The sequence below is a fragment of the Annulohypoxylon truncatum genome (genome assembly GCF_022578515.1).
Source record: "Annulohypoxylon truncatum strain CBS 140777 unplaced genomic scaffold F4807scaffold_29, whole genome shotgun sequence".
Classification (NCBI taxonomy): domain Eukaryota; kingdom Fungi; phylum Ascomycota; class Sordariomycetes; order Xylariales; family Hypoxylaceae; genus Annulohypoxylon; species Annulohypoxylon truncatum.
In genome coordinates, this window is record NW_025953815.1 from 136,880 (window position 1) to 162,079 (window position 25,200).

At 48.3% G+C, this 25,200-nt stretch overlaps 9 protein-coding genes across 9 annotated transcripts; 5 read left to right on the plus strand and 4 right to left on the minus strand.

The window, feature by feature from the left end:
- Nucleotides 1-179: 179 nt before the first annotated feature.
- F4807DRAFT_189035 (uncharacterized protein) lies at nt 180-679 on the minus strand. The gene is made up of 2 exons (XM_047993661.1): nt 403-679; nt 180-333 (listed from the first exon to the last, which is right to left on the minus strand). The coding sequence occupies exons 1-2, from the start codon at nt 550-552 to the stop codon at nt 229-231; spliced, it is 255 nt and encodes an 84-aa protein (XP_047851671.1). The 5' UTR covers nt 553-679; the 3' UTR covers nt 180-228.
- A 559-nt stretch (nt 680-1,238) lies between these two features.
- On the minus strand, nt 1,239-3,000 carry F4807DRAFT_189033 (uncharacterized protein). Its single transcript, XM_047993660.1, has one exon. It carries the CDS (start codon nt 2,865-2,867, stop codon nt 1,428-1,430), a length of 1,440 nt encoding a protein of 479 aa, XP_047851672.1. The 5' UTR covers nt 2,868-3,000; the 3' UTR covers nt 1,239-1,427.
- Nucleotides 3,001-3,266: 266 nt separating this feature from the next.
- F4807DRAFT_452985 (NAD(P)-binding protein) lies at nt 3,267-4,295 on the minus strand (the record flags this gene model as incomplete). Its single annotated transcript, XM_048000397.1, has 2 exons — nt 3,267-3,618; nt 3,688-4,295. The coding sequence occupies 2 exons, from the start codon at nt 4,293-4,295 to the stop codon at nt 3,267-3,269; spliced, it is 960 nt and encodes a 319-aa protein (XP_047851673.1).
- A 4,238-nt stretch (nt 4,296-8,533) lies between these two features.
- Nucleotides 8,534-9,452, plus strand: F4807DRAFT_189124 (uncharacterized protein). Its single transcript, XM_047993663.1, has one exon. It carries the CDS (start codon nt 8,807-8,809, stop codon nt 9,323-9,325), a length of 519 nt encoding a protein of 172 aa, XP_047851674.1. The 5' UTR covers nt 8,534-8,806; the 3' UTR covers nt 9,326-9,452.
- A 793-nt stretch (nt 9,453-10,245) lies between these two features.
- On the plus strand, nt 10,246-11,727 carry F4807DRAFT_452986 (cyclophilin-like protein; the record flags this gene model as incomplete). The annotated part of the gene is made up of 1 exon (XM_048000398.1): nt 10,246-11,727. The coding sequence occupies one exon, from the start codon at nt 10,246-10,248 to the stop codon at nt 11,725-11,727; it is 1,482 nt and encodes a 493-aa protein (XP_047851675.1).
- A 6,375-nt stretch (nt 11,728-18,102) lies between these two features.
- On the plus strand, nt 18,103-19,523 carry F4807DRAFT_462887 (uncharacterized protein; the record flags this gene model as incomplete). The annotated part of the gene is made up of 2 exons (XM_048001888.1): nt 18,103-18,162; nt 18,474-19,523. The coding sequence occupies 2 exons, from the start codon at nt 18,103-18,105 to the stop codon at nt 19,521-19,523; spliced, it is 1,110 nt and encodes a 369-aa protein (XP_047851676.1).
- On the plus strand, nt 19,199-20,591 carry F4807DRAFT_189204 (uncharacterized protein). Its single transcript, XM_047993665.1, has one exon. It carries the CDS (start codon nt 19,575-19,577, stop codon nt 20,424-20,426), a length of 852 nt encoding a protein of 283 aa, XP_047851677.1. The 5' UTR covers nt 19,199-19,574; the 3' UTR covers nt 20,427-20,591.
- Nucleotides 20,592-21,668: 1,077 nt separating this feature from the next.
- Nucleotides 21,669-22,624, plus strand: F4807DRAFT_452987 (oxidoreductase-like protein; the record flags this gene model as incomplete). Its single annotated transcript, XM_048000399.1, has 2 exons — nt 21,669-21,702; nt 21,759-22,624. The coding sequence occupies 2 exons, from the start codon at nt 21,669-21,671 to the stop codon at nt 22,622-22,624; spliced, it is 900 nt and encodes a 299-aa protein (XP_047851678.1).
- Nucleotides 22,625-22,951: 327 nt separating this feature from the next.
- On the minus strand, nt 22,952-25,179 carry F4807DRAFT_189284 (uncharacterized protein). Its single transcript, XM_047993668.1, has 6 exons — nt 24,558-25,179; nt 24,449-24,485; nt 24,304-24,380; nt 23,853-24,229; nt 23,712-23,788; nt 22,952-23,628 (listed from the first exon to the last, which is right to left on the minus strand). The coding sequence occupies exons 1-6, from the start codon at nt 24,729-24,731 to the stop codon at nt 23,279-23,281; spliced, it is 1,092 nt and encodes a 363-aa protein (XP_047851679.1). The 5' UTR covers nt 24,732-25,179; the 3' UTR covers nt 22,952-23,278.
- Nucleotides 25,180-25,200: the final 21 nt, after the last annotated feature.

The window sequence follows — 25,200 nt, forward strand, 5'->3', positions numbered from 1 at the left end:
ACATTACAAGTGGATTGTTCTAAGCAATGCGCTGTCCTTCGCCGTTTCATCGCGCTGACCTCATTCTTATAGGAATCTCGAATATACGCAGAAATACGAAGTTTCATCACATACATATTACTAGAAAGTAAAGCTGAAGGATTTATGTACACGCCATCAATATAGTACCATAAAGTAAGCTCGGATACCCAACACATCATCTTACAAAGTGTCCCCTTAATATGTATTCTAGGCGCAGGACGCGTTGCACGCTGCGTCGTAGGTACATGTGCCCGGCGGTCCTCCGCACATAGAGTCGTAAATCATCGCGCCGCTATCAGCTTCGCATTTGACCTATGTCGGATATCAGTCAGCAAGCTGTGTCTTGATAGTTTAAGAAGTGAAGACCATAACCGAACGCACCAGAATTCCATCCGGAGTGCAGCCCGTAGTGGCGCCGTTGCATGGTGAGTGAATCTCGCCAGTCCAGCACGTCGCCCTCGGCAAGACTGATGCTGACGCGAAAGAGAAGGCGGCGGAAAGGAGAACGAAGGTGTAACTCTTGAACATCATATTGGTCGGGTTTCAAGTTCCTTTCTATGTGATCTATTGATGATACGTGATGAGAGTGATTTCGGTCGACTTGGTGGTCTAGGTGAATAGTTGCCTCGAACTTCGAAGGTCAGAAGTCAAGGCCAAGTCTACTTATAGATAAACAGTTTTCCTTCTCTCCTATACGCAACGTGATAGTTGCATGGATAACGTACGGGTGCAGCCGCATTATACACCGTATACCTAGGTAAGCATCCGAACTGCTGATCATCTTATTTACTCGTCACAAAAAGCTTCCTCGTAGCGATACGAACCGTCATCAATCAGCCTGTGAGATGGATGACAGCTACCCAAAATGGCTGGTCGTATTAGTAGCCTAGTACCCCGGTGCCCGTTCAAGGGTAAGATCAGCTGTTGCAGGACCTGGATCGTGGTATGTAAGGTACCATCAGCTGCAGCGCCGCACAGCTTATATCCTTCTATGTTTAGGAGGGCTAGAATGCTACATATGTCTAGCATAATGTTCACCTTATCGGCCGAATCTTCGGTACAACGCTGAACATAATCCCGAGAGATATCCCAATAACTCCAGCTGATGAGAAGGGGCAAAAAAGAAGAAAAAATAGGAGTGCCCCTGAAACCACGTACGAAAAATTGATGTCAATGGGAACTAGTGCTTAGGTGTGCATTAAGTAACCCATATATGGATGTTTGTTAGTCAACCGTCAGGATCAACCAGACTCTAGTCACAGATCGACTTCCTGATAATGTTGAACGTATTGGCATATTCCTATCGACATGCGTAGCAGGTAATTTTTGATAACCTTCAACCGAACCAGTGACGCCAATGTCCGCTTACTCCCAATGATGGATATACGTGTGAATTACGATTTTGCCTATTCCGTGTCGCTACCAGGACGACTGCCGACCCATTGCACGGGAGCACGTTGGGCCTCGTTGTCTTCAGCTTCGTTCGCACCGAACTTGGTCATGCTAAACTCGGGCAAGCGTTTCTGCTCTTTCCGCAAGAGACCCCCGTGTCTTTGCTTACGCCGCCTTAAGACCTCCATCTCCTTGGTGTATTTGGCCTTCTCTTCCTCCTCGTTCAACATAGTGCCCTCGATACTTAAGTAACCGTAGTCGCCACTAACACCAACCTCGTAATGCTTGATCCGGAAGTAAAGCTTAGCTCCTCCGCGTACTTTTGTACCATTCTCGTCCACCCAGTAACCCGTAGTATGTATTTGGGTTGTGTCATTATCGAGCTCGTTATTGGGGTCGTCGAAGGGATCAGGAGTAGGTAGCTTGGCTTCCTCAGCTGTCTTCTCTCTGTCGCTTTGCCTGCCCTTACCCTTGTCCTTGCTCTTCTCCTTGCCTTTGGATAGAAGGTCGACCCAATGCCAACCGTGAGGCAGTCGTCCGGCCTCAATTGAAGCATTAAATAAATCCCAGCAGACAACGCCAATATGGCCCTCGCCTTGTAGATTCACTATACCTTCCATCCACGCACCCCGGGTCGGACGGAATACGTCTACATCGACTGTTAACCATCCAAAGCTCACAGCATATTCGTTGATAGACTCGAGCAGCACGACGTCGTCTGGTGCGCTTTCTTCGGTTAATGATCCTTTGCCAGGCGCCTCTCCAACGCGAGGGTTTCGGTATGCTAGTAGAACACCGCGAAAACTGGGGACATATCGTTTGAGGAGAGGCCTTAGGTGCTGATCTGCGAAACCTTCTACCGGTTCGATCAGACCAGATGGGAATAAGGCGAGGTACTGGGAAACGGTCTGGGTGAAGAAGGGGTATGCCTTGTCGGCTGGTTTCTGCCCAAACTCATCAGGGCCGAAGATATCATTCTCAGCTGGCGCCGAATCAATGTCCATGGCTTCGGGGTCGGGGACATCTCCCTGACTGTAGGGTATGATCGTCTCAGTAACTTCAGCCTTCTCGTGTTTTCTCTTATGATCCTTTGACTTTGACTTCTTTTTCTCCTTCTTTGCTGTGTCCACATCTGTTGCGCCATCTTGCGCTGACGTTGGTGCCGGCTGGTCTTCGTCAGCGTTATCTGTCGCATGGCTCTTATGTTTCCGTCGCTTTTTCTTCTCCGTCTTTTTGTCGGCGCCATCCGTCTCGACTACTTCTGACGCTTTGGGTTCTATCCGAGTTGGGACTTCTGGTTCTATGACAGGCACATGGGCGCTACTCTTCGACTTCTTGTGTTTTCGCTCGCTACTCTCGGTACCATCATTTTCGAGGTGTCGCTTGTGTTTCTTATGAGACTTGTGCTTCTTTTCAGAAGCTAGCGCCGCTGTCGACGCTTGTTCGTCCGCCATTTCGTACGAGGCGAACTAGACTAAGTAAGTACCGAATTCGCAATTGATTTATGTTTCTTGTAGTGATCAATTGGTTCGGAAACTAAGAGTCAGGGAAAAATTAACAATCGTCGGCATCAAATCGAAGCTTCCCCGATCGTAAATTTTTTTGCAAGAGCACTTGCTGACTTGTTATCGATAGACCCAATTATCTTTTTAGTGGGGTACACAGACATCCATGGGTTACCAGCATTACACCACATAGATGCATGATTCACTCTAGCACAAGTATTCATATCCCCGTAACATCATACTATCTCATCATGGGAACTCAACTCTCTTGGCCATAGTCCGCTTTGGATGCTATGGGTGCTATGGATGTTATGGGTACTATGGTATGTCGTAGAAGACAAACTACCCCTAGTATCCTTCCCCATTGACAGCCCTCTTTACGACAGCGCTCAGGGGTTCCATGTCTCCCGGTGTGAGACCTATTATCTCGTTGTCGGTCTTCTCATACAGAGTGCCACCTTCTGCCCAGATGCGCCTCAACGTGTATAGCGCCGCCAACGGGTTGTTGGCATCCCACTTCTCCTTCTCCACCTCGCGGAGCTTCTCGTTTGTCGTATGGTCGACTGTCCACTTCGTCCCTGTCTGTCTCTCAAACTCTTCCAAGATCGCGTTTGGAGTTGTGACCAACGATTGAACTTTGAGGACTTTTCCCATCGACGCATCGGGATGCCGTAGAGCTGCAACCACTAGCTTACCAACGCTATGTGATGTCAATTGAATGATTGCACGAACATATGGGTAGTAAGGTGGTAAGGTAGTGAAGACTTACTCTGGCATGGTGGTGAGTCCAACCTTTTCATCACCACTTCCAACGATTACTGCCCTCTTCGATTTTACGTCGTAGCCTCCGGCATCCTCGCCTGTCGGTATCAACGTCAAGTACATGTCGAGGTATGGTCCGGTAACGACATAGGTGCATTTGACCCTCTTCACGTGCTCACGAATGAACTCCCGTACCCTGAGCTTTGTCTGGTGCGGCTTCTCATCCTTGCTTGAGGCGTCGTATTCGATGTCCGTACCGTACTCGCTAGGGAAGAACCACTGCACGTCATTGCTCTCTTCCGCAAGTTTAAGCAGCTCAATCTGGCTGGCTAGCACATTTCTTCCTAAACACGAAATAACCGTGTCGACGCCGCTGTAGGCCTTTTTGATATCATCAGAGTTGTTCAGATCACCTGTGATGATCGACGCCCCTTTAGACTTCCACGAAAACAATAGATCTTGCTTAGCGGGGCTAGTTGCCGTAGCTTGCGATGTAAAGATAGAGATCTGCCGGCCGATACGGGGCTCGGCCGAGACTATAGCATTGGTGATATACTTGCCAATACCGCCCGTCGCCCCGATGATAAGGATTTTGGATGGGAGTTGAGTGATCATGGTTGATAATTGAGTAGTGCAGAGTCTCTCGGCTACAATATGGACCACTCCTATGGTTGTTTTTAAGAAAACCTCTCGGCTTGATTGGAACAACGATCACGATATTTATTTACCTGTTGCGGGGTAGCTCTGCAGCGACATTGTTAGGTAGATCCGCGCCATAGTTCTGCGCCCTAAACATGACATAAAATATGACTTAAAATTACAAACACAGACGTTTCTTCTATCCATTGCTCAATAAAGGGTTAGTGGATAGGAACATCATTTGGCCTCGTAATGCTTCAAAGACAATAAGAAAACACTTATGTCCGATTCTATGGGAGGTACCTAGGTATTCAGTAAATCTATTAATTCCGAAACCCGCACAATAGTAATGAATTGCACTTTAGTATTTTACACAGATTCAAACTGCGGTGTGCCTGGCCCTAGTGTACCTACACACTTGATCGTCTTCAAAGCAAGTTCTCAAGTCAGCCTTAGTACCTTTGCGGCTGAGCTACCTACCTACGTCATGTGCCACGATTGGAGTTGTTTCCTGTAGTAAATAGATAGGATAGGAGGCTCGGGAATAAAGTTGAAATTACAGCCTTACACAGCGCGCTCGATCCATCCGATCATTGGCGAAGCTGGCGGAATAGGATGTCCGGTAACCAAGATATCTACGCCCGGGCGTTGATCCCGGACATTTACAGGTACGAACCTGGACATGACCTCCGAAGAGCTATAGTGAATCCGGATGACGATGTCATAAAATGTACGTGGTACACGATAGACGTCAAGCGCCACCAGCAAACATCTAGAACATCTGGGGTAATACTGGAGTATCCTGGTTTCGTCCCTATGGTTTGTACCTATACTGCTATACCAAATAACTGTCCTCGTCGTTTAAGTGATACCTAGTATTGTCGTCATCTGGCTTATCATATATACACTTACAGTAAGTCTGCTCAGTTGGGTAACAACCATACACAAAATAACCTGCTTCTTTCGGAAAATTAATGACCACTTCATATGTATGTACTTGGATCGACGTCGGTAAAGTGTTCTGCAGGTACTGCCGAGCTTCCATTCTCTTGGTACACAACCCCTGCCTGGTGAATGGAATGTAGGTACATAACTATGTCATGTTAGCTACATGATTCAAATATAGCTAAGTGAGATGGCGCATATGATAGTGGCTTGTTCCTTTGGCTGCTGTAGTCCTGTTAATCTATGCACTAGAGCTAATGCTCCGTCGTTCTATTGCTCCATCGATGCCGATTGAGCCGTTTACTCCCCCGATATACGTGCATTCGCATTGCGGCTCCGTGAAAATAGCACATTGACGGGCCTACGGAGCCTCTCGTTAGTCGAACGGGGGCTAGAACTACACGATAAGGGAATCTGGAGAGGTGGTATCGCCTTTAGAGTATGGGTATGCACACGGATTACCTAGGTAGTTACTATAGGATGTTATGAAGGACGCAATAATGTGATGGAGACATGTTTCCTATACGACACTACTTATGTACGGAGCAAACCTGCCGGTATCGTAAGGGCTAAGACTTGAAGGTGAACTACCGATAAGAGGCGACTCACATCAGGTTACTGTGCTGCCATTCAATACTTGCTCTAGAACGTGAGGAAACATATATGTCTGTTCTCGGTACCACTGTAGAAGAGTTGCGTTCCCATTTTCGACTCGCTAATATGCGGATTCCATCTATATGATAAGAAGATGGGATTGCTAGTGGCTAATGCGTTGCCGCGAGTGTTTCGACAAAGCCTTCTCGACGGTTCTAGAAACATATGTCTTAGGACTTCGTCACCCTTACAAAAGGTTACGGCTCCATCCCGATTGCCGACTTTAAAACGACGTCGAGTGTTTATTCGACCCGGCTGCAAATACGTTCAACCACATGGCCTCTAATCAGTATCTATTAGATATCAATTAGATAATTTTCATTGCATTTCAAACTAGCCCCGACTTTGGTAGCGTGATAGTATCGCTATAACGGCATCGTGTGCGCTGTTCTAGACTCCATCTTGATGTCGAATAGGGATTAGGCTGTGATAGGTTGGCTGGTTGGGCAGATTCTGGAGAAGTACCTGTCAGCTTCGGTTACTTCCCGGTCGAGCTGGGACAGTGTGTAGACTGTGTTGTCTGAAAGCAAACGAGATATACCAATTTTAGAAGTCCCAATCGACGTCATTTGCTTATCATTCTTACCAAAAATCGTCATCATCGCCTTCGTAAGTTGAAGCCACTTTAGACATTTAGGTGGAGTAAGTACCTATGGTTAAACTTTCACTTCCTAGAATCTGATAATATGTAGACAGCAGATAATACTCTTGCTCAACATGTTATAGTAGTACCTAGTAGGTAGTAGTTGTCAAATAGGTCGTTAGAGGTCAGTTAGTTTCGTCATCTCCACTATAAAATCAAGCTATCGATGACCTCCCGAGTGCTGCCCGATTGACGAACCTTGGGACGTCGTGCGTGATTGGATTTAGCTGGCAGACTGGGCAGGCTCGGGGGGAACACAAGGTGCAGCAGTTTAAAGACTGGAACCTCTAACCCTAGCTACACTGTGCGAATGGCCCCCTATCAATCCCCATTTCTGTATTTTAATGTATTCTCTTACATCTAATATACTTCTCCACACCTTCTCCAAAGATTAGGTACATACTACATCCAAAGAATTCTCGATCCGACCAACGAAAGAACTCCCTCTGCCCCGTGCAGTCCTTCTAACTGACGCGCTATCAATTAGTTACACACATATATGCACATCTCCTGCTCCTACCGGAGCTCTTTGTGCGGGAAGACAAACACACACAGCTCCAGATACCTACCGAGCTAAACATACCATCATCAGGTGTTATACTATTATTCGTGAACCGGTGGAATCGAATTTTTGTTTTGCCCCTTCGAAATTCCCATATCTTCTTAGTAGTTATTGCGATTGTATCCGGGGATAGCCATATACAGTATATTATATATATTACATATGTCCTCGGCAAATCCGCTAATAAAACGAACATAAGATCTCGCAGTGTTCGAGCAAACTCAAGACAAGCTACGAAAAGTGACAAGTCAAAAACCGCATACCTAGGTACATTACCTTGCTGTGCTTACCCAGCTACCCTACCGGAAACAAACGCGTTGACGATTGACATCAAGCTTCGAAATATCGACACCGTCATTTGTTCTTCGAGGACCGAAACAGAAGCTCTTAGAAGCCCGGCCTCGACCCTGGAGGTCCCAATAAATTAAAGCCAGCAATCACGCCGCCGAAGCCCTGTATTTCGCAAAGGGGGGGACTCCAGCTTTAACCCTTTTACCCTTTACCATTTACCTTCACCGTAGTAATAGAACTTGTTGCGAAACAGGGCCGAGTCTAGTCCAACAACGGGAAAGACGAAGCTCCTCAACCCAACCTCTAGCTTCCTCCTACCAATTTCGCACGTTTAATTAATTGTTACATTGCACCAACTTGGACGTTGCCCTGTTATCATCATTTTTACGCCACTTCTCCCAACTCGATCTCTTACTCGTCCTCTTAAATTATTATAATAGGCGCCGCGTACCTTGTCGATACATACATACCTAAATCCATTGCGTTGCATCCTCTTCATTTTTTAGGCTTTTGGCGGTTCCGAATTTAGGATTCCACCAACTCCTCTAGACCGGTCCTAGAACTTGCAGCTATCGTCGGGTTCTACACCCCTTTACTACTTGCCTCCACTCCCACACCTCCACCTCCACACAAGTCCACGATACGAAACCGGCACCTACCGACTTGGACAAAACCGGTCTCTTCCAACTTATTTTTTCTCCAAGGGAGAGAGACACGAATACCTGGGTCCACTGCTGCAACCTATTAATGCCATACCAGACCGTCAAACCTAATCCGCCGGCTATATTTCTGACAGCGCCAACATCGATTGTGCTAGACGACTGCTGGAAAAGTTCACACATCATTTCCTTATATCTACACGGAAGTTTTGTGTTCTCGTACCCCAGTTTGCAAATCTTGGAACTTGCAACAACCCGGGAAAATATTAAAAAAAGTCGCCTTTGCCCCTGTCCTGGTTAATAAACCCGACAGGAAGTTACTCGTGCCAGCCCGATTATATCCCTACTTACCCAGCCTATCTACAACCTCATTAAGGAGCGTTGTATTCTAGAAGGAATCATTCCGAATTTCTTTTTCTACTAAAAGTAACTCTCCCGTCGGCCGCACTTGTGAAAAAGGGGACGACGCTACGATTGTGATCGTCGGATCGACAGGACACAAGCGCATTTTGCAAACAAGTGTGTTTCCTCGTGCACACTCTGAGAACGAAAACCCACCGCTACGCCCACTCACACCCGGCGTCATCCAGCCATTCTACCGTTGGTCGATCGATCGGTCAACTGGAGTGTTGCTTCCTCCCCGTCGACTTCGATACTTTTTTTTTTTTAATTCAATGAAGCTCGCCGTGAGACGCATACCGCGGTTTGAATACGTTTTATCACAACACCAAATATGATGCATTACGCAGACGAGTTGTCGGAGATGAGCCCTGAGTTGGCTGCGGGCCACAACATCGGCTTCGCCATGCAGAAATACATACTGCTACAGAATCAGCACGAAGAGCTGCGGCAACACATGCACGATCTCTGCCCTTCATATACCACGTCTTCTACGGCGGTCACGTCGCCTTCGGTTTCGCCGACCCGTTCGTTCAGCGGAAGTCCGTCCATGCTCTCTCCGTCACCTCCTCGAAGCCACCGGAGATCATCGATGAGAAATTCGGGATACCGATGCTCGCAGACGCAACTAGAGCCGGTCCTTGACGAGTCGCTGATCGAGGAGATGGCAGCAGGGGAGCAGAAACTCTTCGACGTGAACGAAGGCATCAAGCGAGCGCTGACAGAGCTCCTAAACTGCGAAACGGTACGCAAGGACCGGGAAATGCGAACGTGGGTGCAGACACGGTTGATGGATACGGAGAGGGAGTTGCGCAGCGGCCGGAGACGTCGAAGTCACAGCGGTTTCGACTAGGCGGCGGAAACAAATCGCAAGAAAGACGAGAAGGAGGGCCGTTGCTTGGGCAATTCCGAGAATGAAGAAACGACAAAAGGAAAAGAAAAGAACAGGGAAGAGAAGAAAAGCAAACCACTTAACTAGATGGACGGACGGACGGATCAGAGTTTGGGGGTTTATAGGTTATGGGTTTATTAGGTCAGGCATGGGAAACTCGATACCTATTTGCTGTTAAAGGCGTTTGGCGTACCGGGAAGGATTATAAGGCATCTTACAGCCAACCTAGCGGCTGATCAGGTTGATAATTCTGAAGCTGGGGGCTGGCGACAGTGATGGATTTCCCATTACTGTTTCGGTTGAGAATGGATGGACGGATGTAAAGGAAGTGTTCTGCTGCATCGAAGGACCGTCGAAAGATGCCGAGATGCATCATGTTTGCGTATGCTTTAATACGACCGAAGGTATCCCCGTAAGTGGAAGATTGGGATTTCGAAGTATAAATTAGACCCTTATGAATATATGTATAATCGCTATTCAACTTATGTATTGTGATCGTGATTGTAAGGAGATGAAAGTAATCGGAGCATATGATGGTACGAAATACATACATATATCCGTGTCCTTGAGCCACATGCATAATCGTATGTAACTCTGTACACTCGGCCGTGTGGCTGTGTAGCGTTCCTAGAATTTGGAACCAATCAACACGCGAACTTTAAAGTGCGTCACGGTTTAGAAGCTTACCTAATGTACCTAGGTCTAGGATCTTAGATTTCATCATATCATTTTCAAAGTTCAAGTCTCTTTATATCCATACCGCATCCGTGCCTATCCGCGATTATTCCGATTTTCGAATAGTGCCGTATATGGGATCAGAAGAACGACATCTTCCCGAATATCTGTAGTCGTGGTCGCGATCACGACGCCGTGGCGACGACATGTCGGTCTTACTTGAGACGAGCGCCGGCGACATAGTAATCGACCTGTTGGTTGATTACGCGCCGAAGGAATGCGAGAATTTCCTTAAGCTCTGCAAAGTCAAATACTACAACTTTTCACCTGTTCATTCAATCCAACAAAACTTCTCTTTCCAAACCGGCGACCCTCTCGGTCCTACCTCTGCTTCCTCCGATGGCGGTTCCTCCATATGGGGCCTCATATCTGGACCTTCCAAGAAGACTTTCCCTGCTACTTTTCACCCCAAGCTGAGGCACCTCGAAAGGGGTACCGTTTCTATGGCCACCGCTCCGCACCCTTCTGATCCCGATGTTCGTCTCGCTGGAAGCCAATTCGTAGTCACCTTGGGTGACAACACAGATTACCTGGATGGAAAATCCGCTATATTTGGTAAAGTTGTCGAGGGGTTCGATGCGCTGGAGAAAATCAACACTGCGATCACCGACAAAGATGGACACCCGCTCGTCGATATTCGGATAAAACACACCATTATCCTTGACGACCCATATGATGATCCGTCAGGGCTACGAGAGCCTAGCCAGTCGCCCCAGCCATCTAAGGCGCAGCTCGCCACAGTTCGAATCGGCGAGGATGATAACCTGGACGAAGAGGTAGATGAGGAAGCAGCCGAGAAGACCCGGCGAGAGAGGGAGGCCCGCGCCCAGGCTTTAACCTTAGAAATGATGGGCGATCTCCCCTTTGCCGAAGTCAAGCCTCCCGAGAACGTGCTTTTCGTCTGCAAACTCAATCCCGTCACTACCGATGCCGACCTCGAACTTATCTTCAGCCGCTTTGGCAAGATCTTGTCTTGCGAAGTGATAAGAGATAAGAAGACCGGCGATAGTTTACAGTATGCCTTCATCGAGTTCGAGGACAAGGCTGCCTGCGAGGGTGCTTATTTCAAGATGCAGGGGGTACTCATCGATGACCGAAGGATACACGTTGACTTTAGTCAGAGTGTGAGCAAGTTAGCCGAGGTATGGAGAGGCGGAGAAAATGCGAAACGAAAACGCAGGCACGGCGGCGGCGGATGGGGTGGTGTCAAGGAATTGGAGAAGTGGAGGAAATACAGGGAAGAGGATGACCCTGATGACGCCGAGGACCGTTACAATATGGTTCACGGGGAGGAGGAGCTACGCGGTCGTTACGGAAAACAGAGAGATGACAGAGATCAAGATAACAGGTCTAATCGAGACTCCGATCGTTTCAGGGATGCGGACAGAGATAGGGATCGCGATGGTAACGATCGAGGCCGACGTCGAGATGGTGGTTCCGGACGCGGCAGAGACAGGGCCCCACAACGGCGAAGTAGAAGTCCAATGCGGGACGGACCTCGTGATAGAAACCAGTACGATGATTCTCGATGGGATGATCGCCCCAAGCCTCGAGATGACCGTCGTCGAAGAGATCAAGGTAGAGATTACGATAGAGACCGACCGCGCGGCGACAATCGACGAAGATAGCTCGTAATTAACACCGCTACACCTAAATAAGGCGCTTATCCGATAATTGAACCGAATCGAACAAGATAGAGGCCGTCATACATTGCCACGGTGCTTTACCCCTTCACGAAGACATGCCTACATTTACGCTATGCAAATATGGTATTGAGCACAGGTATATGTAATTTGGCCTGCATAAAAAGAGTAATAGCTAACCTAACTTAGAGAATGTGACCATTTCATGTGAGTTGGACCTCTTAGCCCGGCTCGTCCCTCCTTGACCTTCCACTTAGCCTTACGTATGCTATTCAAATCCTATCCCTTGTGTCTATATTGTAAGATGGATACTCGGCATTGGAATGAACTAAAATATATGGAGAATTACATTCTAAGATATCTATCGCGAGAATTACTTTGCTAGCTGTGTATTACACTTGGGATGAAAAGGCAAGTAGCTACATGTTTCTCTATCCCATCGGCGTGTTTTAGATGTATGCGGCGGATATGATCCTTAAACATTTGACAATACAATAAACGACCATCACCACGGTAGCTACGGAGAATGGCCGGCGACGTAGGAGCCTGGGGGTCCAGACAAGGGCGATATATCTAGATAAGTCACGCAACAGCATCAGGGCATTGGTCATTAGAAATATCCATGGATACGTTCGACAATCTATAATTCCAATCTGTTATCCACATGGTTTCTAGATATTGCAGGCAGCCGTTGCTTCCACGACAGGGTGGTTCCTATCTACCCTTCATTGTTTGAAAGGGAGGAATCCCGCCGTCTAGGTTCAGCGGCTAGGTTTCATAACAAAAGCCTCGGTTGCTAGGTCATGAACTTGTTCAACGTACCACGTCTCATAGGACCCTACCATTGGGTGACACGGACGAGGTCGTCGCTCGATAATTTTTGCTGGGTGGCTGGGAAACTGTGAATTGTTCAGGGGTATTGAGATTAATTTTTACTTTGGAGTTAAGCATCTACTAGCATAGGCATGCATCGGTCGAAGGGGAAGGGTTCGGGGTTCTGGGTCGGATATGGTCGACGAGAATGAAGATACTTGAATGCGTGTTGATACAATGGTAAGAGCTCGATCTATGAAGGTGTGGCTATGGCATCAGTACGCGGTCAGGGGTCATCATCGAGGAAGTCTAAGGTAGGTAGTGAAGTTTGGAGGCACAAGAATTGTGCCCCATTTTCATCTAGCATAGATATGTAAATCATCCCCATCCCGCGAAGAACTAGGTCCAGTATTCCGGGTATATACCCCAACCTAAATCCCTTTATCATCTTCAGTTACCCGCACAATAGAAGCCCAATGGAACAATGGAAGGCGGCTTCAATGATGCAAGGGGCTCGTGGCTTGCCGCCGCTCGCCGACTTGCAGACTATAACGACATCCGAATGTTTCGCCGTCTACAGGACCGTCGATCTAGTAGTAGGTAGGCTATACACATTAGACGGATCTATCACCTTTTTCACACCTTGTCACTATTGCGAAGCCCAGTCCTTGCCGAAGGATGATAGGATTCGTTGAAAGAATACCCAGGCGACCGTCGTCACCTTCTCACCTGACCCATATCTGCCTCAGCTGCTAAGCTCGATGATTACATAGGTAGGTACCTAGTAGGTTATTAGGGGGTAACAAAATACTGCAACTGGAATTGGGGGAACTCTGCATCTGTATATGCAAGGTATAGTGGGAACTCGCATCGGACGACATGGGACATGGACCAACAAGATACGGATGGCGTGGTCGCGAGCTTGCAACATGTCCCTCCCGAGTGTGGGGGCGACGGCGGATTTTGCCTACTAGAATGTGAGATTCGCGAGTCGAATTTATTGTTACCCGTCTTCGCCACTAGGCGTTCCTGGCATCTCTGATCCGAATTGCAAGGGTTCACGCCACGCCACTCGACGCCATCGTCTAGGGGTCCGATCGATACTACCCTTTATCTAGCAGGCCCGCAGGAGTTCTCGTACGGGATCAGAATACAGGTTTTGTTTTTTCAATGCCGGTCGCCTCTTAGACCGTTTTCTGCAAGGTCCCCGACCGTGTGACGAGCTCCTCTCGACATAGTTCTCTATATCGAGGTCTTGTCTACAGATCTTCTTGTCTATCTCGGACCGAAGATATCCCCCTTTTATTGTATTGAGGTCATCTCTGAATACCTTACCCAACACACCCTGTCTTCCCATCCCCTGTGTTTGTCGGGTTTAGTCGGCTATCATTAGTATTCATCATAGAGCATCGCGGCTACAACTGGAGGGATCACCATAAAAACGCCAACCAGAAATCGTCAGGCTTTTCGAGTTGATGTGCTTTCCCGCTCTCATCAATTTGAGACCATTCAATAAGCATATATCGGAAGTCCGACCGTGGCCTGTTCGATAAATGAACACGTCTCGAGAAGAGCTCCGACGGTGACACGAGGACAGCGACTCGCTGAGGACTTGTTGGCCGGTTCATATCACCTTAGAATTAGACCCCTCAGTTCTGGAGCGAACCTGTGCCACGTCAACCCTTCAATTAGCTGCGTTCACCAGAGGGGTCGTCGAGGTGCTACTGTGATGACATTATTGCTGGTTCTAGCTCGTAACAGTTGAGGAGGAAGAGATGAGCGACGACATAGCGTCCCACGAAGAAGAGGAGCAAGGGAATCGAGCAACCCCTCACGATCACGCCCCTTTTCGAGCCAAGCTTGATGGCCCTCCTAACGATCACGAGCTCCCGGAAAGGACCCCAACCCCCGGTGGATCGTCGACATGGTTTAAGTAAGGTTCTTACCTCATCTGATCCTTCTCGGCCGCAACAGCTACCTGCCCAGGTAGGTAGATGACCTTGGAAGTATCTTTGACGAAGAAATCGACGCCCTCCCTGCTGAATCCCACTATCGACGAGAGCTCCATGGCTCCATCGTAATTTGAACCCCCAAATGTCTCGCATACTGACCGACGGTTTCAGCCAATGATGAAGCGGATGGTCGCACGACCACGGGTAGCTGCAGACTACTATAGATGACTGACAGCGGGGCCATGCAAGAAGCCGCGTACCTAGGTAGCTGGAGGGGGAAATTTTCCGTCGATGCTCTAAGCTGCTACTAGGTAAGCTCGTCCTGACCCCGGAAGCTTGTTGAGGGACAGTAGGACTCTTTGCGGGGGGGAGAGGGGGTGGGATTTTGTCGTGGGCGGGCTGGGTCGACAAGATCTATGTCTACTCGATACGGGTTGCCCTCGTTGAATATCGTTCTGGACCACTTCTCCCCGTAACTTCACTATCCCTATACTAGTAGTTTTCCGTTGCCGCCAGGGATTAGTGATCGCTCTAGACGTCCCGATTAGGTGCCTGGTGGCTTTTTATCAGCCCTATCCGGCGCTTGACTGGGAATATCTAACTGAGGTGTAGTGTACTATGACTAGACTGTCACTAGGTCTAGATGCTATTGATGCTATTGAAACATATTTCCGAGCCCTCAACCTGTTACCTTTAGACGTCGTTTAAAGTAGACCGAAGCAGGTGATCATATGGTCTCATCTAGCCGTGTGTCGAGGTTTTAGCTAGAGAAGCCATATTTGACAGGGGTGGATATCGCGTATCTGTAATCCACATGGCGCTTCCGCAGGCGTAGGTACCTACAGTGTGCTCACTGACTATGGAGCCGTGCTGGAAATCCTATCTATCTGTGCGAGACATCACATCTCTCTGCATACGGTAGTTTGCCAGCCAAACGAGCATACCAAATCGGATCAATGATCAGCTTCATCATCCACATATCGATCTACCTAGATCCTGTTCACCCAAACGATTCATGGCAGAAAAAAAGTGATAGGTCAGAAAGGATGCTGGAAGGCGTAATATTCGCAACTTCGTCGTTCGTATGTTATTTTCCCCGACGTCCACGACCCTAGTATTACTCATTAAACTCAAGTCTCGTTGCAATGTTCGCATAAGAACGGCATAAAGAATACAGGTACACCCAGATTAATTCTCGCCTAAGTAAGAGAGTGTATCGAGTCAATTCGGGCGTACACGGTGGGAGGTGCCAAAACACTCTCGCAGAGTACGACTAGGAGAAGGAGGTTCGTGCGACAGTATACTCTCGTTTGCGTTGCGTCAAGTTTAGATGATGAAGAAGAATTCTCTGCTAACCCTATGCCTCATCTTCAACATTGACAGCTTAGCAAACACAGAGAAGATGGACAACATGCTTGGACTTGTATCCGAGTTTGCTTTTGACGCTCCTAGTCACGTAGAAATTACCTGTACGTTCAGCCGGTGAAAATGGGCGAGCACTTGTCATCACCTAAGACCCTTGTACCTACTGGTCTTGTAATGGATATCGATCTCTACGCCTCACTAGGCCGGATCGAGCGGCTGTGGCTTCACTTAGGCTTGGCTGAACGTGGGAGAGAAGAAGATCCTTTCGTCACTTTTCGTTTTTCTACCCCGCTGAAGAATCTAGCATAGCAGGAGGCTGCAGTAGGGTGAGGTCAAGGCGCTGGAATCGTGGAGGAGCGACGAGGACCTCATACACTTTCTTTTCACTTTTTGCTCTCTCCTTTTCTCCCATATGCTCCGCGGCGTCACACAAAGGTACCGATACACACATGCAATAGGTGACGAATAACTGCGTCACGCAAGTAGGCGCTTATTCTGAGGTATGTCTCGACGTTGGGCAGCACTGGGAGGAAGGGGTTCTGCTCACCGCAGAGGAGCGAGCAGAGTCATGTCATTGTCTTACCCGACGTTTGCGTTCTCAGTAGGACGAGAGCCGTTGACCAAAAGTAACCTGGCTGTGTTTGCTCTGGCAAATCTCCCGCGACCCTTTTTAGATAGGTAGTTGGTTGAGCTTCTCGTTACCTACCTAACCCCCGTTTCCTGTCTCCCGCGCAGGAGACAGGTTGGCTGAATGTGAGAATGACTATGACTAAATCACACAGCGTCAGTGCTCGCTGAAAGGTGGCGCGTGTGCCATTATCAGTGGTTAGATGTATTTGCTGAGGATGATTTCGTTGGTATACACTGTGTTGGTATTTTCCAATATACCTAACTACTTTGAAACTGGACTTGATTTTATTTTCGCTAGTTATTGAAGTTAGGAACCTGGCAATGAACATGACAGGAGGTAGAGAAGCTTAGGTAAAGACAACGAGGTATTAGACACAGCTAGGCTAACCATTCCTAATGTGAGGATGCGCCTCCTAAACACTTGGATGGTGGCCGTAAATATATGGAACGGCATCTTAAAGTAATCTAGTTCTAGTATGAATAAAATATGCCGGTCTCAGTCGATATGAGGTCTAGCTGGTTCTCTACATCATCTATATAGATTGAATCGAGATTGGCCGCTGACCAAGGCTCCAGCTCTAGATCGCCCCCCAGGGTGATCGCCACGGCTACCTCTCGAGCCCGGCCCTAACCAACCCCCTGGCCTTATAGGTGGGCTAGCTGTTTGCGTAGATTCTTCTCCTTTATTTCAGAGTGAAACGAAGCACCTTGGGATACATTGCAAAATCCAAATCCAATCTAGCGTACACATGGCTAACCTACGCTTTTCTCATGCATAAGCCATGCACCCAACCGTCTCTTGACTTGGTACACTTGGATTTGGTGTAACGCGGCTAACTAATTCGACCTCATACTGATGGACATTCTCGACGTGACACCTGCTGTGTCATGAACCAGGAGGAATATGACAAGTCCTCAATAGGCCTCTACCTTGGAGAGCCGTGCTTAAACCTAGTCGAACCTAGTTACAAACAACAACGTTCAACGTTGAGGCTTGCCCGCTGAGAAAGTGTGGTACGGAGTTATAACAGTCACTGAACTTGCAGCCTCTCAATTTCCCTCTTCGATCCTCTTACTAACTGAGTACGGGAATCGTTTCCTCCTCGCGTCTACAAACTGCCAAGTTTGATCAGCTTTCTCTTCTCCCCCTTCTGATGAAACATCAGAGTCTGACAAGACGAGAGTGACCCATCGAAGCTCGAACCTCTCTCATCAAGCTAAGATTCCCACAGCTGAAAAAGAGGATAGCGAGAACCAACTGTCGGACAGCCTGGCCCCCCTGTTCCTCCTTTTTGCAGAAAGGGTTCATTGTTCTTCTTCATCAATCTCCCTCCTGCAGTCGCAGAGCAAAACAAGGGCCCCTCACCGTTGACACAATTCCGATAGGACGGGGACGGACTGAACACTGACCTTGTCTCTCACGCACCTGGCCGCGCAAATTCGAGTGGTGGCAAAACAACAAAAAAAGACAATGGTGACTCCCGCTTGTTATCCTCCCAGCGATGCTGGCAGACGATATAGTCGTGCCTGTCCTCCGTATCCCATTCATTACTCAGACCGCCGTTTCCATCTATCCTCCCAAGACGGCAGAACGACTACCATGACGGACCGCGACATAGACTCAGAGTCGTCGCAACCTCGGAAGAGGATTGCAGTAGCAGTAAGTCAGAGAGAACTCTTCTTCTTTCTATCCCTCGTTCTCGATTCTCGTAACCCCTTGTCCACCGACAGCGAGAGGAACGCGTTGAACGCTGACTTGAAGCCACGAAACAAAGTGCGGCCGCTGCCGTAAACGCAAGATTCGATGTAGCGGCGACCCGGGTAACGGCCTCCCATGCACAAACTGCAAGAACGCAGGATACGAACCGTGCCTCTTTTTACGGGTAATTCTCTGCCAGATCTATTAAGAAGCCAAGAAAGAGGAGAAGAAGAAATGGAGTATTATTTTCTAACCATCTGATGATCTTCCAGGTTTCTTCACTCGAGACTCCTTTTAAGAACGATGGGAACGATTTCGGATATAATCTCGAGGCAGCCCGGCCATATAGTAACCAATCCCGCGTCTCCGTGTCACAGCTGAGTCCTATATCACAATACCCTGCAGACATATCCGGCGGAGATGTCATAACTTCGTACCGCCAAAACCAATATCAGTACGGGGGTAAGGGATATTATTCTATGTCGGGGTGGACGAACGGATATGGAGACGAAGTGGATTACGGCCTCAACTACCCCTACCCAATACTTGGCCAAGACGCCGCTCATATGGTGCAAAGCTATGGGCGGTACGGTTCTGGGAAGCCTGTTTACGTGGATCCTGAAGCGCCATCTTACTCATACGGCAGCTTGGTGCACAGGCCGGCAGTAAGCAGCGAATCCCCTACCGGCTTCTCGCTTTCGGGGATGGCTGCTTCCCTTCCATCGGCGACCGATCGAGTCGTGCCATCAGACCGTCTGCTGCCACAAGTTAATCGGACTCTGACAGGTTCTTCGACCTATCGCGCAGAAGGTCTCCCGTCGTATAACAACTCGAAGACTTCTCCGACAAGCACAATACCTGATGTCGGCTACGGCGGCTTAAGCTCTAGCTATGACCAGTCGTATTCCGCTGCCCCCAGCTCGCTTCCACCGAGCATCCCACACAGATTATCCGGGCAGAATGACGGCGCCGCTTACCAGTCGAGTGCGACCGCCGCCGCCGAGGGGATATACGCGTCTAGCGATCACCCCCTTCGGTCTACCGAGGACACCAACTCGGTGAGCTATATCTACAGCGACAAAACGGATAGTTCTCGAAGGGACTCCCAGTCGAGCGGTGGAGGAAGCAGTGGTTCCGTGCTACCGAACGGCCACATTTACGTGCCCGACTCCCACGTGTCATCATCCCAGAGCTACTCATCGCAAAGCAGCACATTGGATGGAGCTACCACGTCGACTGGCCGAGGGAGTGGCAGTAGCGTGTCTTCCCACATGCATACGGACACCCACCGGCGATCTGCGGGAAACCTCCGTGGGGGATAAGAATCTGCCGCCCTATATTTGGACGTGCCCGGTTGGCTGAACAGCCGGGTGATGGCGGCATGCGGTGCGACGTATGTCCAAGGGGGGGGGAGCGGGGCCAATAGATCACGGCCAGCTCAGTCAAAGTCAGTTACCATCGTACGAATTCCCTTGATGCAACGAAATTCCTACTGCCAGAAACAAGGCGAACATCTGGCAGCTTGTCTCTCTAGCTTTCTTTGTTTTGTTTTTGCTCTTCTTTTTCGTCCCCCCGAGCGACCGGAGGGGAGAGTCTTCAACCTTGGGGAGAGCCGGCTCTCTTTCTCTCCCTTTTTCTCTCTCTATTCCCGACTCTTTAATATCTCGTCACCTCGTTTTCTTCTTACCTACCTACTACATACCTACCTAGACTTCCTCCTCCGCTCATCCACTCCCCCCATCCGACCATGCGTATCATTTCCATCTTGCATGCGTCGGGTGTTCCTTGCGGTGGATGAACGCCTCGATGAACGCCTCCTTTTACTCGACTGTCCCGGAAAACTAGCTCTAGCAATGCGACCCGCCACATCTCCAACCCTAATTCGAACTCGCGCGAGTTATCTCTGGCTTGACTCTGCCCTCATGTTCCGGAATTCCGGATGTTGGTTAATGCTCCTAGTGGGTAGAGAGCAGATCATGGAGGCAGCGCCCTTTTTCGATGTATGGCGCTTCGTGTTGCCGGCTGGTGGGTTGCGCGAGGACGTATGCCCACGGGTGTGCAGCCACTTAAGCATCTTCCTCGGCGCCCTTCCACATATGCATGGCGGCTCGGCTACATCCCCCGTCGATCCATTGCCGCCCTCCCTCGCCAATCCGCATCCGTGTGGCGAACCAATGATTGTAACCCCTCCGGTTTTAATTTGCGCGGTCCTTCCCCCCCCCTGAGAAGCTTATTTTGATGAGAACGTCGGGAAGGCGGGAGGAGTTTCATCATCATTTTGTACACGGTACTGGTTCTTGGTGTTTGTTTTCCGCGTATGTGTGCATGAGTGTGCGTTTTGTATCTTCCACTGGTCTATCGTGTCTGTCTTCCGTCTTTTTTTCTGATTTTGTTTTGTTTCTTACCTCTCGGGCCTTCTTCAAGGACCCCCCACCTCCTTGGAAATAGTAGGAGTCTCAACAACGATGACGCGCGCCAGGGCGCGGAAACTTCTCATTTCCATCCGCTCGGACTTGGCGGACAAAAACGGACAGAGCATATTCCGGCGACGAGAAAATGGGTCTTGGACTGGAAAGACAAAAAAGAATGGCGATTTTCTATTTATTACTCCGACTCCTGCGTCGGCACGTTATACTTGCTAGCCAGCGACATAAAGGCTCAGCACTTGGCTTGATACTAGCATCACTCGGTTCAGGGGGAACTCCCTCCTAGTCTGCACGCTTTGTTATTGCTTTTGTCATTTTTTTTCTGAAATTTTTATCTTTGCTTTTACAGGAATACCCACAAGTATCTAATTAGGTCTGCTCCTAGCAATGGCTCGGTCAGCAAACAGCATGTTGAAGAAAAAAAAGCATCCGTCGGTTTCGAAAGAAGGAGGATGCACATCAACTTACAAGAGATTGGCAGGTCACCCTGACACTTCCAAGCCACACAGGACAGGAGCCGTGGCTTGTTTTGTCCGCCTCGTAGTCTGAGGCGAGACATAGTTTATGACATACTAGATCCCATAGAGCATCTTACGAACATAGCCTTATACCCCTTCAGTTGAATATGTTCCAACACTCCCCTTTCCAATGTAGATGAAACCTATTCAGAGCGATTCGACTAGAGTAACTTGAAATATTAGTGATGGTAGGCTAGGCTATGATAAAATATTCACACTTCAATAGTGCCGCGAGAAGACCTAACGCCGTTCGGACTTAAGCCGATCTGCGTAGGCCTCATCCCTTAACTGCGAACTGAGAGCAGCACAGGAGTGATATCACATGTCCTTCGTGGTGTGAGCAACGACTACCCAACCAATCACGTCCGAGTAAGTTGCAAACGTTAACAATGGAGATAGACACCTCAGGTGTGTTTTGGATATCGTATTTAACAAATAGAATAAATTATCTGCGTTTTTCTAGATGTTCAAAGCTCAGAATTTCATCAAAGCACTAATTAACCATAGCGTACGGCGACATACTATGACTTCCTACCCTCCTGTTGCGCCTCAGAATGGTGAGTTCAAGCATCTCTGCCCGAGAGCGATGAGTTTTCCCTAACACCTTTTATAGGAGGAACATTCACTTCCACGATTCATGGATCTTCGTATCCCTTTATTCAAACAGCTAAACATGCGGGTCGTCATGTTCTGATCACAGGCGGCGCTAGGGGTATCGGAATGAATATTGCCCTCTCTTTTGCTAAAGCAGGAGCCTCAGCCATTGTCGTGGCAGACATATCTGAATTTTCTGAGCAGCTTGTCAGTGATATCGCGACTGCCGCAAGAGAAAAGGGGCATGGTGTCCCACGAACTATGGTGATTAGACTCGACGTCACGGATGAAGACAGCGTGCGTAAATGCGCCGAGACTATCGAGAGGCAGTTCAATGGCAAACTAGATATCCTCGTAAACAATGCTGGTTTTATGACTCCCGCTCTCCCCGTACCTGACTCTCACACTAGCTCCTGGTGGCGGACGATGGAGGTAAATTTGAAAGGAGTGTATCTCATGAGCAAGTACTTTGTTCCACTGCTCGTCTCTACTCCAGATGGGTTAAAGACCATGATCAACATCAACAGCGTCGCCGCTCACAACCTTAGGCCGATGGCATCCGCATATGGTACCTCGAAGCTAGCGGTACTGAAGCTGACTGAATTCCTAATGGTCGAGGCGGGGAATAAAGGACTGCTGGCGTACTCCGTCCATCCCGGCGCCGTTCTCACAGAGTTGGCCGAGAAGGGCATGCCACCCGAGACCCTTTCGGGACTTAGCGATAACGTCGATCTACCTGGAGATACCGTTACGTGGCTCTCGCAAGAGCATCGCGAATGGCTGGCTGGAAGGTACATTAGCTCTACGTGGGATATGAGTGAGTTGCTCGAGCGGAAAGCCGAGATAGTGGAAGGGGATAAACTCAAGGTTAGATTGGTAGTGTAGATGCGGTATTACTTGGTTCTCAGGCATAGAAATCCTCTCCCAATTCTTCCAATTCTAGGGGAAATACCCTTCCCTCTACCTAATTGCACCCTCTCCACCTCCTACTTTCTCCCTCGGACTCTCCATCTCATCCATTGATGTTCCCGGAGCAACTCAACCTAGGTAGCTGGGCGTCACAACAACTAGTCTCTCAAGGCGACCAGATGCCCCCAACAATTCCATGCAAACCGTAGAAACAAGCTTATAAATGATGATGACTATCTGATCGTTGCCGGCGGGCAATCGAAGTTTAGCCCATTTGTATCGTGCTCCAATTAGTGTCTTGCATTTTTTTTTACCCTGGATAGCCGCGGATTCAAGGCGGGTTCAACGAATTCTTTTTCTTTCAACGGGAAACGTTTTGATATATTTACTTTGGGGACTTCAGTGCTAGAAGGTCTCAATGTCTTTATTCTGAAATTTATTTCAGAGTTCGGGCATGACTTAACACACTTGTATAACCTTTTATCAATCATAAAACTGAACCAATAATGCGTACTTAATGAGTATTTTTCCATTCCCATAACGTCATCCAAACACCCAAACCTGTCGGCGTATTCGCAATGAATCTCGTAGTTTTTTTTTTTCTTTAAAAAATACGAAGCAAAATTCTGATTACGAATGTAAGTGAATCTGTTGTTGACCACCTTGAGGCCACTCTCTCGCAGACACTGACGTCAAAGCAATGCCCTCAGTCCCAGGATTAGTATTCGTTCGAGTTAGATTTTCACTGGAATCCTCCTCCAACATCTCGAAGGTAGCATCCACCTTGCGAGGTTGCCGATTAGAACGCTGGCCAATCGTGATTATGCTGTGGAATGGTGGAGTAGACTTCGAACTCTTAGCTGAACTATGAGGTTGACCGAACCAATGTCTCCACAGGGGTATTATAGGCGGAAGACAGGCACCGTAGATCGCAAAGTTAACCTCGAATGATGTCGCAAGCAATGCTGGCACGAGCGCTTCTGCCAAGAGGGAGGGCGAATTAGTAAATGGTTGCCATACAAATATATAATACTCGTATACACAAGACGGGATGTTAACTCACGGGTCGTATTTAGGGACCCTCCAGCGGGCTGGTAAACCTTGACGGTGACAAGACGTGCTATTGCAGCAAGGACAACACTATAGATGGTGGGCGTGTTTTAGTATCAAGAAAGGCATCGAAATTACCTAGATGTCAACTCACATGCTACCGACAGTGAATATCGCAGTAAAAGCAAGCTTTCTGTCTCTACCCATCTGTAACTTCCACACCTCGCGAATTGGTAGAATCCCTGTGGCTAAATCGAGAATGATATTGGGTATCGTGATAGCTTCGAAGAATAACGCGCTGTCGATGCACTTGGCCTCAATCGACAAATCCCAGAATCCTCGAATGGGGTTACATGTGAAAATACTGGTCACAAAAACACTGATTCCCCAGGAGATGAGCAGCGCGGTCATAATCCAGACCGAAACTCGCAGGCTGCGAGAGACGAAGAAGGTACGGTAGTAAAGGGAGAGAAGCGAAATCTTAGCTAGTGGCGATAGGCAGGAATATATCAACTGCAGAAAGAAGAAGGCCTAGAACAGCGATGTATATGCATTAGTCTACCTTCACTTGACATGTTGAATATTTTTAGGAGTGGTTGACGAACCTCCAAGAAATTTGACACACCGCCAGGGTATGTGGCCGCGACTATCTCGCCATTGACACCCAAGCCATATCTCACCACTAGACGTCCTTAGTCAGATTATATTCTAATCAATTTTCACAAGTAGAAAAAAGCATGAGGGACTTACTAATTCCTTCACCGGTGAGTTGCGCATGGTTGAAAAACTAATAAACAACTTTGGTGAGTAATATAGCCAAGAAAAAAGGAGATAGGGGCGAGGTCGACGGGTAACGTACTAACGCGACGACGACTATCCAGTCGTCGAATTGGAGCCTGAGACCTTGGAATCGCCGTGCATAGATACGCAACGCAACGAATATGGTAGCAAGGACGTTCAGAATAATGGTGGGTATGAGGAAAACAAGACCCGTGTTGGAGTGGTCCACAGCTGAGATCGCCTGAGTGGTCATAGTAGCAATAGCAGAATCAAGTTGAATACCTGAGTTACAAACTCCAAAGAACAAGATCCATACCCTAACCCGCCTCTTACTATACTCCTTTCCACCTCAAGTCAGGAAGCGACAGGAAGGTTAGATAGGTATCCCTTGGCTTCTAGAGGCTCGGAAAAGGGCATGAGTAAGGAAAGTTATGATTATCAGTAACGTAAGAGGATATTCTCCATATTTAAAGGTTAATAACTACACGATATGTGCATTGTTTGGGTGGTAGCCGTATTGTAATCCTAGATTCCGGTAGATGATCTATCACATATGAGCTGGGGCCTTTTGCTAACCGAAGCACCACCCAAATACATGGTAAGGTTCAACAAATCTGACGAACCTGGGGGCATTTATGCGGAGAAAGAAATTTTATGATATTGTGAGAGTTTCGTAAGAAGCACAGATGCTTGACCTTGAAGTATGGGAGAGACTCACGTAG